Raw genomic sequence first — 16,963 nt, 5'->3', positions numbered from 1 at the left:
GAACAAGAAAGCCTGGACAGCAGTACATCTGTTGACAACATGGTTTACTGAATATTTTAAGCCCACTGTTAAGACCTACTGCTCAGAAAAAAAGGTTCCTTTCAAAATATTACTGCTTATTGTTTTCATGCCTGCTAACGCAACATCCATACTTCAGCCCATTGATCAAGGAGTCATTTCAACTTTCACGTCTTATTCTTAAAGAAATATATTTTGTAAGGCTATAGATGCCATAGATAGTGATTCCTAGGATGGATCTGGACAAAGTAAATTGAAAACCTTCTGGAAAGGATTCACCATTCTAGATGCCATTAAGAACATTAAGGGTTCATGGTAAGAGGTCAAAATATCAATATTAACAGGAGTTGAAAGAAGTTGATTCCAATCCTCATCGATGACTTGGAGGGTTCAAGACTTCAATAGTGGAAGTAACTGCAAATGTGGTAGAAATAGCAAGAGAACTAGCATTAGACATGGAGCCTGAAGATGTGAGTGAATTGATGCAATCTCATGATAAATCTTTAACGGATGAGGAGTGGCTTCTTAAGGATGAGCAAAGTGGTTTCTTGAGATGGAATCTACTCCTGGTGAAAATGCTATGAAGATGCAGTGGCAGAGTTTGAGAGGACTGACTCTAATTTTGAAAGAAGTCCTACTGGGGGTAAAATGCTGTCGAACAGCATTGCATGCTACAGAGAAATGTTTGTGAAAGCAAGAGCTTACTGATGCAGCAGACTTTGTTTCTGTCTTGGTTTAAGAAACTGCCATAGCCAGCCCAACCTTCAGCAACCACCACGCTGATCAGTCAGCAGCATCAACACTGAGGCAAGACCCTCCACCAGCAAAAAGATTATGACTTTCTGAAAGCTCAGGTGATGGTTAATATTTTTTAGCAGTAAAGTATTATTTAATTAAAGTATGTACATTTTTTAAAAAGACAATGCTATTTCACATTTAACGGACTACAGTATAGTATAAACAACTCTTATATGCACTGAGAAAGCAAATCTCTAAGCTATGCCTGCATCTTGACCATGATGGTATTTAAGAAAAACTAGTAAAGAAGTAATACAGAATAATAAAATAATTAATCCTAAAAAATAGGAAAGAAGGAAAAAAGAGAGAACAGATGAGAGAAATTAAAAACATAAGCAAGTCAGTTATATGACTAATTATATGAAGTACAAATGGACTAAACCCTTCAATTAAAAGGCAAAGATTTCCAGACTGGATTTAAAAAAACAACTCAAGTGTGTGCTGTTACACTTTAAATATAAGTACACAGATTGAAACCAAAGTAATGGAAATAAATATCATACAAACTATAAAGTAAAGGAAGCTTGTGTGGAAATATTAGTAACAGATAAGGTAAACTTTAAGGCAAGAAGTGTACTAGAGATAAAGGGTGGCATTTCCTAAGATAAAAGGGTCAATTCAACATGAATACACAGCAATCCTGAGTTTTTACATCCAAAATAACATAGTTTCAAACAAGGTAATAATACAAAAAAGGAGAAATAGACATAACCCCAATCTTAGTTTAATACACCTATTTCTGGTGTGTTAGACTAAAAAAAGAAAACTAAGTTATATAGACTCTTTGAACAAAATTATTAAAAAATTTAACCTACCTGATATATATATATATATATATGCATAGGACACTATATATGTACGACACTATATATATATATATATATATATATATATATATATATATATATATATATATATATATATATATATGTAGGACACTACACTAAGCAACTGGAGAATACACATTCTTTTCACATGCTCACAAAATATTTACCAAAATGCACTATATGGTATACATAAAACAAGTCTGAAAAAACTTCAAAAAATTAAAATCACATAGGGTATGTTCTCAGGCTATGGTGGAATAAAACTAGAAATCAATTAATAGGTAACTAGAAAATTTGATAACGTTTAGAAGTTAACCAACATTCTTCTAAATAACCCAGCAGTCAGGAAAGCACGATGAAAATTAGATATTGAAAATAAAACACACTAAACTTTATGGGATATGGCTAAAATGGTGTGTGCTGGTTATTACTTACTGCCTTTCAGTTCTAAGTTCCACCTATTAGGCTGCTTTGTGAAAATGGGTTTGGGTCCTTTAAATATTTCCCCTTGCCAACTGGTACTTTGCCATTAGAGGGCACTGTAAATACATTGCAGGAAGGAAAAGTTTTTGCTTCCTGGTTCTGGGGTGCCTGCTGTGCAAGCTTTTCCAGGATGCATTATTTTCCCCTACACGAGACTTCTGCAGTGCACAGTGGCCAGCAGCACCTAGCAGCCAGCGGCTTCCCCTGGCATATCCCTCAGGCAGTTTTGTAGCAAAGGGCCTCCAGTGAGATATCTCCCTGTGAAGAGTCTTCCCTAGCACCCCACAGGGTGAATTTCCAGCAAGTTTCAGAGGGTGGATTTCCAGCATATTGAAGCAGGATGGCACCACAGTAACCTTTTTGCCATCTAGTGAGCCACGCTGTGCCTTCTAAAGAAAGGTCTGGATCTCAGGCCTCAGTGGGCCTCTTGCTTGGTGTGCTATCTCAGCTCTGGGGTGTACTAGCTTTTCCCTGTATCTACTAGTCCTATATTCTTTTGAATCCTCTTTAATTCTTGCTAACCAATCTCTCATTACTGCCATCCCCTGGTATTGTTAATAATTCCTTATATTAAAATCTTTCTGTTGAAATTACTGTGTGATTTCTCTCTCCTGATTGGACCTGTTGATTCACAGTGCTTAGGAGAAAAATGACTTTCAATGCATACATTGGAAAAAAATGAAAAATCAACTTCTAAGTTACCATCTCAAGAAGTTAGAAAAAGAATAAAAAATAGAAGGAAATTAATAAAAGTGAAAACATAAATTGAAAAAAGAGTAAGCTCACATACATAGACAAAAATCAACAGAATCAAACATTTTTTCTGTCATAATATCTATAAACTTGATAAACTCTTAGAAAGACCAATCAAGAAAAAGAAAGTATACACTACTAATATCAAAATGAAAGGGAGATATCACTGCAGATCCTACAGACATAAAAAGATAATACAGGGTTATGATACATAGTTTTATATAAATAAACTTAACAAACTAAATAAAACCGATGGTTTTCTTTAAGATCACAAGTTATCTAAATTGACACAAGAAAAAAAAATTTTAATCTGAATAGTTGTTAAATATATTAAATCCAGAGGGGTCCAGATCAAGATGGCAGAGTAGGGAGATTCTGAGCTCACCTCCTCCCATGGACACAACAAAACAACAACTACATATAGAACAACTATCTCTGAGAATAACCTGATGACCTGCAGAATGGATTTTCTACAACTAAGGATAGAAAGAAAAGGCCACATCAAGACAGGTAGAAGGGGCAGAGACATGGTCTAGTCAGAACCCACACCCCAAGTGCTGTGACCCACAAGTGGGAAAGATATTACAACAACAGAGGTTCCCCCGGAGGAGTACGGGGTCTGAGCACCATGTGGGTCGCCACGACCCAGAAAATCTGCACCAGGAATATGAGCCCCCATAACATCCAGCTTTGAAAACCAGCAAGGCTCACCAGGAGAGCTGGTGGGCTTTGGGAAACCAAGACTCTGCTCCTGAAGAGCTCATGCACAGACTCACGCACTCTGATACCCAGCACAGAGGCAGAAGCTTGGAAAGTACCTGGGTCACACAAGGAGATTCACTGGCTAATTTTAGGGCATATGCTGGAGAGGCAGGTATCTGCTGGAACTTTTTCTGGGCATGGAAGTGCTGATGGGCACCATCTTTTTTTTTTAGCTCTCTTTCTACCTAGCTGGCCCAGGGCTGGCAGGCACCATTTCTGTCACTCTCCATCAACCTAGCTAATGCCATATGTCCTGCCCTGGCATTCCCCTGAGGACACATCTACCAAGCCTGCCAGCCACTGGCCAGCCCCTCCAAAGTGGCTCCCACCTCGTCCCACTTAGTGGGTACCCTGGCTGGCACTGGCACCCCTCCAAAGCAGCTCCCACTCTGGCGGGCAGCCCTGCACACCAGCATGACTACAGAAGTCACAGCCAGGCCACACAGCCAGTATACCAGGGGACAGCCCCACTCACCAGTGTGTCTGCAACAATCAGGGCCCAACCACAACAGGAGAGTGCACACAGCCCACAGAGAGAATACTCCTGGAGGCGCTGGTGACCAGGGGGATTGCACTATTGGGCTCCACAAAACACTTTCTACATAGGCTGCTCTTTCAAGACCAGGAGATGTAACTGATATACCTAATAAAGAAACAAACACAGAAAGTTAGGCAAAATAGGAGACAAAGTAATATCTCCAAATGAAAGAATAAGACAAAACCTCAGAAATAGAACTAAACAAAATGGAGATAAGGAATTTACCAGAGACTATAAAGTAATAGTCATAAAAATGTTCACCAAACTTGAGAGAAGAATGGATGAAATCAATGAGACCTTCAACAAAGATAAAAATATAAAAAAGAACCAGCAGAACTGAATAACACAAAAATGTAGATGAAAAATACACTAAAGGGAATTAATAGCATATTAGAGGATACAGATGAACAGATCAGCAATCTGGAAGACAAGATAGTGGAAATCGCCCAATTAGACCAGCAAAAAGAAAAAAGCACTAAAACAAGCAAACAAAAATAAGATAGTTTAAGAGACCTCTGAGACAACGTTAGGTGTAAAAATGTACAAACAAGACTACCATACCCAGCAAGGTTATTATTCAGCATAAAAGGAGAGATAAAGAGTTTTCCATACAAGTAAAAGCTGAAGGAGTTCATTGCCATTAAACCAGCCTTACAAGAAATGTTAAAGGGACTTCTTTAAATAGAAAAGAAAAGACCAAAACTAGAAACAAGAAAATTATGAAAGGAAAGTATTATTAGTAAAAGCAAACACATAGTAATGATAGCGGATCGACCACTGATAAAGCTAGTGTGAAGGTTAAAAGACAAAAGTAGTAAAATCATCTACCTAAAATAATTAGGGACTTCCCTGGTGGTCCAGTGGTAAGGAATCCGCCTTCCAAGGCAAGTTCCATCCCTGGTTGGGGAACTAAGATGCCATGGGGCAACTAAGCCCATGCGCAGCAGCTACTGAGCTCGTGCGCCTCAACAAGGGAGCCCATGTGCCGCAAACTACAGAGTCCATGAACCCTGGAGCCTGCACGCCACAACTAGAGAGAGAAAACCCACATGCCACAACTAGAGAGAAGCCCACGCACCACAACTAGAGAGAAGCCTGTGCACTGCAACAAAGAGCCTGAGCGCTGTGGCGGAAGATCGCACATGCCACTATGATGATCCCACGTGCCGCAACTGAGATCAAGGCAGCCAAAGAAATAAAGTAAAATAAATAAATTAAAAAATAAAATAATTAGTTAAGCAATACAAAAAATAAAAAGGTGTAAAATATGACATCCAAAACATAAAACATTGGAAGGGGGGAGTAAAAAATGTAGCATTTTTAGAAGCATTCAAACTTAAGTGACCATCAAATTAAAATAGACTGAAATATACATTGGTTTTTATATATGAACCTCATGGTAACCACAAACCAAAAACCTATAACAGTTACACAAAAAATAAAGAAAGGAATCCAGACATAACACTACAGACAGTCATCAAACCATGAGGGAAGAGAGCAAAAAAAGAAGGAAGGAACAGAGAAAAACTACATAAACGACCAGAATACAAGTAACAAAATGGTAATAAGTACATATCTAACAATATTTACTTAAAATGTAAATAAATTCTCCAATAAAAAGACATGGGTGGGGCTTCCCTGGTGGCACAGTGGTTGAGAGTCTGCCTGTCGATGCAGGGGACATGGGTTCGTGCCCCGGTCTGGGAAGATCCCACATGCCGTGGAGTGGCTAGGCCCGTGAGCCATGGCCGCTGAGCCTGCATGTCCAGAGCCTGTGCTCCACAATGGGAGAGGCTACAACAGTGAGAGCCCCACATACCATAAAAAAAAAAAAAAAAAGACATGGGTGACTGAATGGATTAAAGAAAAAAAAAGAAGACCCATATATATGCTGCCTACAAGAGACTTACTTTAGATGTAAAGACGCAGACTGAAAGTGAAGGGATGAAAAAAGATATTCCATGCAAATGGAAATGAGAAGAAAGTTGGGGTAGCAATACTTATATCAGACAAAATAAACTTTAAAACCCAGACGGTAACAAGAGACAAAGAAGGGTATTACATAATGACAAAGGGATCAATCCAACAAGGTGACATAACACTTGTAACTGCCTATGCACCCAACATAGGAGCCCCTAAACACATAAAGCAAATATTAACAGACATAAAAGGAAAAGTTGACTGTAATGCAGTAATAGTAGGGGACCTAAACACCACACTTACATCAGTGGACAGATCATCCAGACAGAAAATCAATAAGGAAACATTGACCTTAAATGACATATTAGACCAGATGTACTTAACAGATATATGTAGAACTTTCCACCCCCAAACAGCAGACTACACATTCTTCTCAAGAGCACCTTGAACATTCTCCAGGATAGATCACATGTTAGACCACAAAACAAGTCTCAGTAAATTTAGGATGACTGAAATTATATCAAGCATCTTTTCTATGAGACTAGAAATCAATTACAAGAAGAAAACTAAGAAAAAAACACAAATACTTGGATGCTAACCAACATGCTTCTAAGCAACCAATGAGTCAATGAAGAAATCAAAGAGGAAATCAAAAAATTCCTTAAGACAAATGAAAATGGAAACAATGTTCCAAAATCAATGGGACACAGCAAAAGCAGTTTTAAGAGGGAAATTTACAGCAATATAGGCCTACCTCAGGAAACAAGAAAAATCTCAAATAAACAAACTAAATTTACACCCAAAGGAACTAGCAAAGAAGAATAAACAAACCCCAAAGTTAGTATTGTAGAAGGAAGACAATAATAAAGATCAGAGTTGAAATAAATAAATTAGAGATTGAATACAATAGAAACAATCAATGAAACTAAGGGCCGATTCTTTGAAAATATAAACAAAAGTGATAAATCTTTAGCCAGACTCATTCAAGGAGAGAGAGAGAGACAGAGACAGAATTCAAATAAATAAAATCAGAAAGAAGAGAGAAGTACAACTTAGACCTCAGAAATAAAAAAGATTATAAGACATTACTATGAACAATTATACACCAACAAATTGGACAACATAGGAGAAACGGATAAATGCCTAGAAGCATACACTCTTCTAAGAATGAGTCAGGAAAAAATATAAAATTTGAGTAGACTGTTCACTAGTAATGAATCAGTAATGAAACAACTCCCAACAAAAAAAAAGTCCAGGACCAGACAACTTCACAGGTGAATTCCACCAAAGATTTAAAGAAGAGTAAATACCCATCTTTCTCAAACTACTAAAAAAATTGAAGAGAAATGAATGCTTCCAAATTCATTCTACAAGGCTAGCATTACCTTGATACCCAAACCAGATAAAGATACTACAAAAAAATTACAGACCAATATCCCTGATGGACACAGATGCAAAAATCCTCAACAAAATATTAACAAATGAAATTCAACAATACACTAAAAGGATCATACACCATGATCAAATGATATTTATTCCAGAGATGCAAGGTTGATTCATTATTTGCAAATCAATCAACATGATACATCACATTAAGAAAACAAAGGATAAAAATAATATGATCATCTGAATAGATGCATAAAAAACATTTGACAAAATTCAACATTTATTTATGATAAAAACTCTCAAGAAAGTGGGTACAGAGGGAACTTACCACAACATAATAAAGGCCATATATGAAAAACCCACAGCTAACATAATATTCAAGGGTGAAAAGCTGAAAGCTCTTTCTCTAAGATCAGGAACAAGATAAGGGTGCTCATATCATCACTTTTATTCAACATAGTATTGGAAGTCCTAGCCACAGCAATCTGATAAGAAAAAGAAATAAAAGGTGTCCAAATTGGAAAGCAAGAAATAAAACTGTCACTATTTGTAGATGACATGATACTATACATAAAAAAACCCTAAAACTACCAAAAACTATTAGAACTAATGAATGAATTCAATAAGATTGCAGGATGCAAGATTTTAATATATAGAAAACTGTTGCACTGCTATACACTAATAATAAACTACCAGAAACAGAAATTAAGAAAACAATCCCATCTACAACTGCAATTGCATCAAAAAAGAATAAAATACCTAGGAATACATTTAACCAAGGAGGAAAGACCTGTACTCTGAAAACAATAAGACTGTGGATGAAAAAAATTGAAGACAATACAAATAAATGGAAAGATATACTGTCCTCATGGATTGGAAGAATTAATTTTATTAAAATGACCATACTACCTAAAGCAACCTACAGATTTAATGCAATCCCAGAATACCAATGGCATTTTTCATAGAACTGGAACAAATAATTCAAAAATTTGTATAAAACCGCAAAAGACTTTGAATTGAAAAACCAATTTTAAGAAAGAAGAACAAAGCTGGAGGTATCATGCTCCCTGATTTCAAGCTATACTGCAAAACAACTGTAATCAAAACAGTATGGTACTAGCACAAAAACAGACATAGATGAATGGAACAGAATAGAGAGCCCAGAAATAAACCCACATTTACACGGCAAATTAATTTACAACAAAGGAGCCAAGAACATAGAGTGGGGAAAGAATGTTTTTAATAAATGGTGTTGGGAAAACTGGTCGGCTACATGGGAAAGAAGGACACTGGACCACGTTCTTACACCATTTACAAAAATAAATTTAAAATGGATTAAAGACCTAAATGTTCGTTCTGAAACCATAAAATTCTTATAAGAAAATATAGGCAGTAGGTTTCTTGATATTGGTCTTAGGAATATTTTTTTGGATCTGTCTTCTCAGGTAAGGGCTACAAAAGCAAAAATAATCAAATGGAACTACAACAAACTAAAAAGGTTTTGCACAGAAATGGAAACCATCAACAAAATGAGAAGGCAACCTACTAAATGGGAGATGATAGTTGCAAAAGGGGTTAATATCCAAAATGTATAAAGAACTCACACAACTCAACATCAAACAAAAACAAGTAAAAATTGGGCAGAGGACATGAATAGACATTTTTCCAGGGAAGACATGCAGATGGGCAACAGACATATGAAAACATGCTCAACATCAATAATTATCAAGGAATAGCAAATCAAAACCACAAGGAGATATTACCTCACACCTGTCAGAATGGCTATTATCAAAAAGACAACAAATAATGAGTGTTGGCAAAGATGTGGAGAAAAGGCAACCCTCATGCCCCGTTGGTAGGAATGTAAATTGGTGCAGCCACTATGGAAAACAGTATGGAGGTTCCTCAAAAAACTAAAAATAGAACTATCATATGATCTAGCAATTTCACCTCTGTGTATTTATATGAAGAAAATGAAAATATAATTCAAAAATATATATGTACCCTTATGTTCATTGCAGCATTATTTACAATAGCCAGTGTGGAAATATGGAAGCAACCTAAATGTCCATCTATAGACAAAGGGATAAAGAAGATGTGAGATACATATATATTATATATATATGTATTATATATATATAAGAGAATATTACTCAGCCATAGATATATACTCTATGTTATCACTTGCATGTGGAATCTAAAATACAAAACAACCCCTCAGGGGCAAAACTGCCCCTGGTTGAGAACCACTGCTTTTGACAAATTATTAAGCAGAGAGTGTCTCATACTCCACTCTGAATCTGAATAACCACTGGCAAGAGATGATGATTCACAGAGACCATTTTAATCTTCTCATTAGTCATTATGATGCTTTTCCTATGCAAAAATAAAACTGACAACATTGCAAAAAATACAAAAATACAAAACAAGTGAATAAATAAAACGAAATGAAACAGACTCATAGATTCAGAGAACAAACTGGTGGTTATCAGAGGGAAGGGGAGTAGGGGGTTAAGTAAAACAAGTAAAGGGGAATAAGAGGTACAAACTCCTAGATATAAAATAAGTAAATCATAGGGATGTAATGTACAGCATAGGGAATATAGTCAATACCATTGTAATAACTTTGTATGGTGACAGATGGACTTAGACTTATTGTGGTGATCAGTCTGTAATGTATATAAATGCTGAATCAGTATGTTGTACAATTGAAACTAATATAATATTGTATGTCAACTATACTTCAATTAAAAAATAAAAAGGGGGATTCCCTGGTGGCACAGTGGTTGAGAGTCCGCCTGCCGATGCAGGGGACACAGGTTCATGCCCCGGTCCGGGAGGATCCCACATGCCGTGGAGTGGCTGGGCCCGTGAGCCATGGCCGCTGAGCCTGTGCATCCAGAGCCTGCGCTCCGCAACGGGAGAGGCCACAGCAGTGAGAGGCCCGCGTACCGCAAAAAATAAAAAATAAAAAAAAATAAAAAGGAAAAAATGGATAAGGTAAAATAAATAAATAATAAAAGAAAGAAATACATTAAATCTGTAACTAAAATCTATCCCAAAGAAAATTCGAGTATAGATGACTTTACTGGTGATTTCTGCCAAACATTTAAAGAAAGAAATAATACCAATCTTGTACAACCTCTTTTAAGGAATATAGAGAGAGCACTTCTTCCTAACTCATTTTATGAGACCAGCATAAGCCTGATACAAAAATATACAAGGAAATTACAAGAAAAGAAAACTGCATAAGTGTACTTCTTATTAATTGATACACACATTAGTATAAAATATTAGAAAATCAGATCCAGAGAATATGTGTACAACGTCATGACCAAATTCGCTTATTCTAGGAATAAAAAATGGTATAGGGACTTCCCCAGTGGTCCAGTGGCTAAGACTCCGCCTTCCAATGGAGGCCGTGGGTTTGATCCCTAGCGGGGGAACTAAGATCCCACATGCCATGGGGTGTGGGCAAAAAAAATTTTTTTAATGGTTTAAATTTTGAAAGTTAATCAATATAATTTACTTCTTTAACAAAAAGTGAACATTAAGGCCATATGATTACCTCAACAGATACAAAAAGGCATCCAGGGCTTCCCTGGTGGCGCAGTGGTTGGGAGTCCGCCTGCCGATGCAGGGGACGCGGGTTCGTGCCCCGGTCTGGGAGGATCCCACATGCCGCGGAGCGGCTGGGCCCGTGAGTCACGGCCGCTGAGCCTGTGCGTCCGGAGCCTGTGCTCCGCAGTGGGAGAGGCCGTGGCAGTGAGAGGCCCGCGTACCGACAAAAAAAAAAAAAAGGCATCCAATTAAATTAACCACTAGTTCATGATAAAAACTCTCAACAAACTAGGAATAGAAGAGAACCTCTTTAATATGATTAAGTTTATACATAAAAAGTCTATTGCTCACATATTTAATGGTGAAATGTTGAGTGCTTTCTCCCTGAGCTCAGAACAATTCAAATACATTCGTTTTCATCATTTCTGTTAATTATTGTTCCATAGGTCCCAATTAGTGCAAAAGGGCACAAAACAAGAATTATGAGGTATAAATATTGGAAAGGAGCAAGTAAAAATGTAATTCCAGGTGACGTGGTTGTCAATATAGAAAAACTCAAAAAAATATGTACACTATTAGAATTAATAAATGAATTTAGGTAGGTCACTAGATACAAACTCAATATATAAAAATCTATTGCATTTCTATATATTACACTTGCAAAAACAATTAGTCAATAAAATTTTAGATACAACACTATTAACAATAGCTTTGGAAACGGTCTAATATCTAGGAATGAATCTGATGAAAGACATGCAAGATTGCTAAACTGAAAAATACAAAACATTGTAGGGAAAACCACAGAACACTTAAACAAATAGATAAATATACCATGTTCATGGATTTGAAGACTCTGTTTTATAAAGACATCAATTCTCCCAAAATTAATTTATTGACTCAACGCAGTCACAGTCAAATTCCCAGCAAGGTTTTCTGTGGAAATTTATCAGGCAATTCTAAACTTTATATGGAAATGCAAGAGCCAAAAAATCAGGAAGAAGAAATTGTTGGAAGATTTACAATATCAGATACCAAGACTTAGCATAAACCTACAATATTTAAGATAGTGTGGTACTGGTGCAGTGATAGATAAACAGTGAAATAGAAGAGAGAGTCTAGAAACAGGCCCATGCCTATACAGTAACCTGATATACATCAAAGGTGCTACTGCAATTTTGTGGTAATGAGATTTTTTTTCAAAACTTGATGCTGGAGCAGTTAGATAATTCATACGTAACAGACTTTAACCCTATTTTATACCATTTACAAAACTTAATTCCAATTGGATTATAGGCCTAATATGAAAGGAAATCAATAATTTTCTAGAACAGGGGTTAGTAAATTTTTTCTGTAAAGTACAAGATTCTCAGTATTTTCAATTTTGTGGTCCACATGGTCTCCGTTGCAACTACTCAACTCTGCTGCTACAGCACAAAAGCAACCATAGACAGTACACTAATGAATTGGAATCGCTGTGTTCCAATAAAAATTTATTCACAAAAACAGGTGGCAGGCCACATGGGCCATAGTCTGCTGACACGTTCTAGAAGATAACATAGACGAATAATTCCATGCCCTTGGGGTAGGCATTGATTTCCTTAAATAAGACCCAAAAAACCATGAACCATAAAAGATTTATAAATTCTGAAATTCTATTTATCGAAGTACACCATCAAGAGAGTGAACCAGAAAGTCATAGACTAAGAGAAGATACTTGTGATATATATGCATGTTTATATACATATATCATAGATGTAGCATATATATCCAAAAAATATCTCATAGCCACAATATCTAAAGAATGCCAACAAATCAGTAAGAAAAAGATAAACAACACAATGAAGATAAACAGCTCAAACAAAATGAGAAAAATCTTGAGTGGGTGTTTTAGAAAACAAAATATCAGCATGGACATAAGTAAATGAAAAGATATTCCATATGATTAGTTATCAAGCAAGTAAAAATAAAACCAGAATGTAATATCAGTATGGACTCATCAGAACGGCTAAAATGAAAAGAATTGACAATATGCAGTCGTAACCAGAATATGGAGCAACTGGAACTGGAACTTCCATATACACTAATGAAAGTGTAAATTGTTACAATTACCTTGAATCACTCTACTAAAACCTCCTCTACGACCCAGCAGTTCCAGTACTAGGTATATAAGAGAAATGCATGAATATCGCAGAAGGCATGTACAAGGCAAGTCATAGCAGTTTTCTTCCTAATAGCCCCAAACTGAAAATAACTCAAATGTCTATCAACAGAGGAATGGATAACTAAATTGTGGTGTATTCATACAGTGGGATACTATAAGCAATAGAAAAGAACTGATAACATGGATTAGTATAGTAGACATGATATGAAACTAAAAGAGCCAGACACAAAATTAGAACAAGCTGTATGATTCTATTTCTATGAATTTCAGGGACAGATAAAATAATCTGTGGTGGTGGGTACAATGGAGGACCACAATGGAGCATTCTAGGGAGCAGAAATATTCTACATCTTGATCTGGGTAGTGGTTACATGAGTAATACACGTTTAAAAATTCATTGGGCTATATACTTATAATTTGTGCACTTTAGTTTCAGTATGTTAAAACTCAAAAAAAAAAACTTTAAAAAATCATAGAAATTTACAGGATATATTCACTGAAAGATTCAAACAACACTGAAATATAGAGACTAAAACATTAGTCTTACCTCTGTTTCCTGTCCCTCATTCTTGCTGTCCTCCCTAAAAAAAAACATTAGTTGATTCTACTTCCAAATTATTTTTTATACATTTACATGCATATATATACGTGCATATATATATATATGTATATGCACATGTATGTGTAACATTAAAAAATTCACATCCACACTTCACAATAATTCTGTAATTTTATTTTTAGCCTAAAAATACATCTCTCAGCTCTTTCTGTCGAATACAGATCAGTCTCATTTTAACAGCTGCACAGTATTCTATTGTATCAATGTAACATAATTAATTAATTTCCCTACTAACGGATATATAAATTACTCCTAATTTTTCACTATTTGAAACAATGTTGCAACAAACTTTCTTAAAATTTCCTGGTGCACACAAACAAGTATTTTCTTTTTTGTGCACTATGAACAATTCTTTTGGCTGAAACAGTAGAAACAAAATTGCTGAGTAAAAGAAATTGTAGAGTAAAAATTTTGGTAAATTCTGCTAAATTGCTTTCTAAGAAAGTCTTACAAATTACATTCTGACCAACAGTATATGAAAATACCTGTTTCCCAACATCTTTATAAACACTAGATATTATCAATCTCTTACACATTTGCCAGTTCTAAGGGCAAAAAAAAAAAAAAAAATGCAATTCACTGTTATTTTAAATTACTTTTTATTCATTATTTACATTTCTCCTTATGGAAGTGGTTATTCAGATCCTTTGCACATGTTTTTATTAGGTTGTTTATATTTTTATTATCAATTTTGGGGTGTTCTTTATTAAATGTAATAATATATATTTTGAAAATATTTTCTCCTGGTTTGCCACTTTTAACTTTCTTTTTCTTATCATATAGCATTAGCCAGGACTCTCAAAGCAATATTGAAAAAACTTTCATAGGAAAGCTTCTAATACTTCATTAGCTATGATGCTTGTGTATGCAGATATCTTTCATTAAAACAGAGAAGTTTCTTTCTATTTCTGGTTTGCAAAAGTGATTTTCTTTCTAATCAACCTAGGGGCAGGACAGGAATAAAGACACAGACGTAGAGAATGGACCTGAGGACACAGGGTGGGTGAAGGGTAAGCTGGGATGAAGTAAAAGAGTGGCATTGACATATATACACTACCAAATGTAAAATAGCTAGTGGGAAGTAGCTGCATAGCACAGGCTTCTGTGCTTTGTGACCACCTAGAGGGGTGGGATAGGGAGAGTGGGAGGGAGATGCAAGAGGAAGGGGATATGGGGATACATGTATACATATAGCTGATTCACTTTGTTATACAGCAGAAACTAACACAACATTGTAAAGCAATTATACTCCAATAAAGATGTTAAAAAAAATAGATGTCAAATTGTATCAAACGCCATTTGTATCTCTTAATATTTTTTTTATTTTGAATGTAATGATTTGCATTAATATATTTTGAATTTTGAATCAGCCTTGAATACCTTAGATAAATAGCTTAGATAAATCCTTCTTACTTATGACATTTAAAAAATACATTTCTGGCATTAGTAAAGTGTTACTAATACCAATACTTAAGATATCTGTATATGTGTTCATAAGTGAGTGTACGCTTTTCTTGCCAGTTTTAAAATTCAGGCCATGTCAGCTCCAATGTAAATGAGTTAGAAAACTTTCTATTTTTTCCATGCTTTGGATTAACTAATTAATATACCATAGGGATTATTTGTTCCTTACTTATAGAACCATCTTTGTTTGGTGACCTTTTATGAGAGAGCTTTGACTATGCTCTCACTGTTTTTATTGTTGTTGTTTTAAGGTGACTATTTCTTCATGGGTCAATTTTGGTGATTTCTATTTTCCAGAAATTATTTTAATCTAGAATTTTCTAATTTATTATCTTAAATTTTGTATTCATCTCAGATTTTTTAGAATCTACTCTATACTTATAATGTCCCTTTCTTATTTCAAAGGTTGATAATTCTGTCTCTTTTTTTTTAACCTTGATTAAACATTCTAGACTTCTGATATTTTTGCTTCTTTCCAGATGATCAGTTTTAATTTTATTCAGATTAACTCTACTCCTTATTTCATGCATTTCTAGTTTTTTCTTTAGTAATACTTTCCTTATATATTTTTATTTTTCTTCCTTTAGCTTCTTGAACTGTATGCACGATTTACTTCCATTCAATCTTTTCCTATTTTCTAATGCATGCATCCAGGGCTATAAGTTTTCTCTGAGTATGTATAGATTTTGAATTGTATTGATCTCATTGTTCTTCTTGTTGCAGCAGTTAAATATGCTGGCTCTGGACCATACTATCTAGGTTCAAATCCCAACTCTGTCATCTATGGACTATGTGCCCTTGGGCAGGTTATTTAACAGAGCTTTGTGTTTCAGTTCTTCATCTGTGAAATGAGATGATAATGGAATCAACTTCTCAGGATTATTGTGATAATAAAATGAGACAATCCAGGTGAATCACTTACCACAAAGATGGTTGTATAGTAATGTTTAATAAATTTTTGGTATTGTTATGTTTAAATAATTGATAGCTTCAGTTTACATTTGTTTTCATTAAAGTTATTCTAAGTTAAAGTTATTTAAAGGTGTGGGTTTTTTATTTCCAAGTTACAAAAATTGTATTCTTTTGTACTAACTCCAAATTTCATTGCAGTGTGATCAAAGAATGTGACCTGAATGATTTCTTATCTGGGAATTTATTAACATTTTCTTTTCTCTCTTTGTTTTAGAAAGTAGTTAATGTTGCATGTGTGTTAGAAGAGATTATGCATTCACCATTTATTGCATACAGTCCTTTACACCTATTCAGTCAAGTTTCTTTATTGTGTTATTCAAATTCTCACTACGCTTGCTTCCTTTTTTCCTACTTTATCTGTCAATGTCTGAGTTGAAGTCTTCCAAAATAGCTGTGTATTTTTCATCACTACCTGTATTTCTATCAGTTTTTACTTTATACGTTATATTATAAACATGACTTTTGATGTTATATTGTTAGGTTTGTAAAGGTTCATTATTAATTGACCTTTTAGAACTTTCCTCTTATCTCTTCATCACACCTTGTCTCTGCCATCTTTATGCTGCATTCATCCAAAACAGGGGTGGCAGGCAGGCTAAATCTGTCCTGCTGCCTGTTTTGTAAATAAAGTTTTATTGGAACACAAACAGGCCCATTCAATTACATATTATCTATGGCTGCTTTCACACTATAGCAGCAGA

General features: G+C 35.3%; 1 protein-coding gene across 2 annotated transcripts in view; it reads right to left on the bottom strand.

The window, feature by feature from the left end:
- Nucleotides 1-16,963, bottom strand: part of TEX9 (testis expressed 9) — a 212,426-nt gene that overhangs the window by 183,851 nt on the left and 11,612 nt on the right. The window contains exon 3 of one of the 2 annotated variants that reach the window (XM_082846619.1): nucleotides 13,755-13,784. In XM_082846619.1, coding sequence (XP_082702745.1) covers nucleotides 13,755-13,784 — 30 coding nt within the window. Of the gene's footprint in view, nucleotides 1-13,754; nucleotides 13,791-16,963 lie in introns of those variants that run through there. The other variant, XM_082846620.1, reaches the window with a different exon arrangement.

Source organism: Leucopleurus acutus (assembly GCF_964270905.1).
Source record: "Leucopleurus acutus genome assembly, chromosome: 1".
Lineage (NCBI taxonomy): Eukaryota > Metazoa > Chordata > Mammalia > Artiodactyla > Delphinidae > Leucopleurus > Leucopleurus acutus.
Note: the sequence above shows the minus strand (reverse complement) of the source record. Positions and strands in the feature narration are given on the sequence as shown.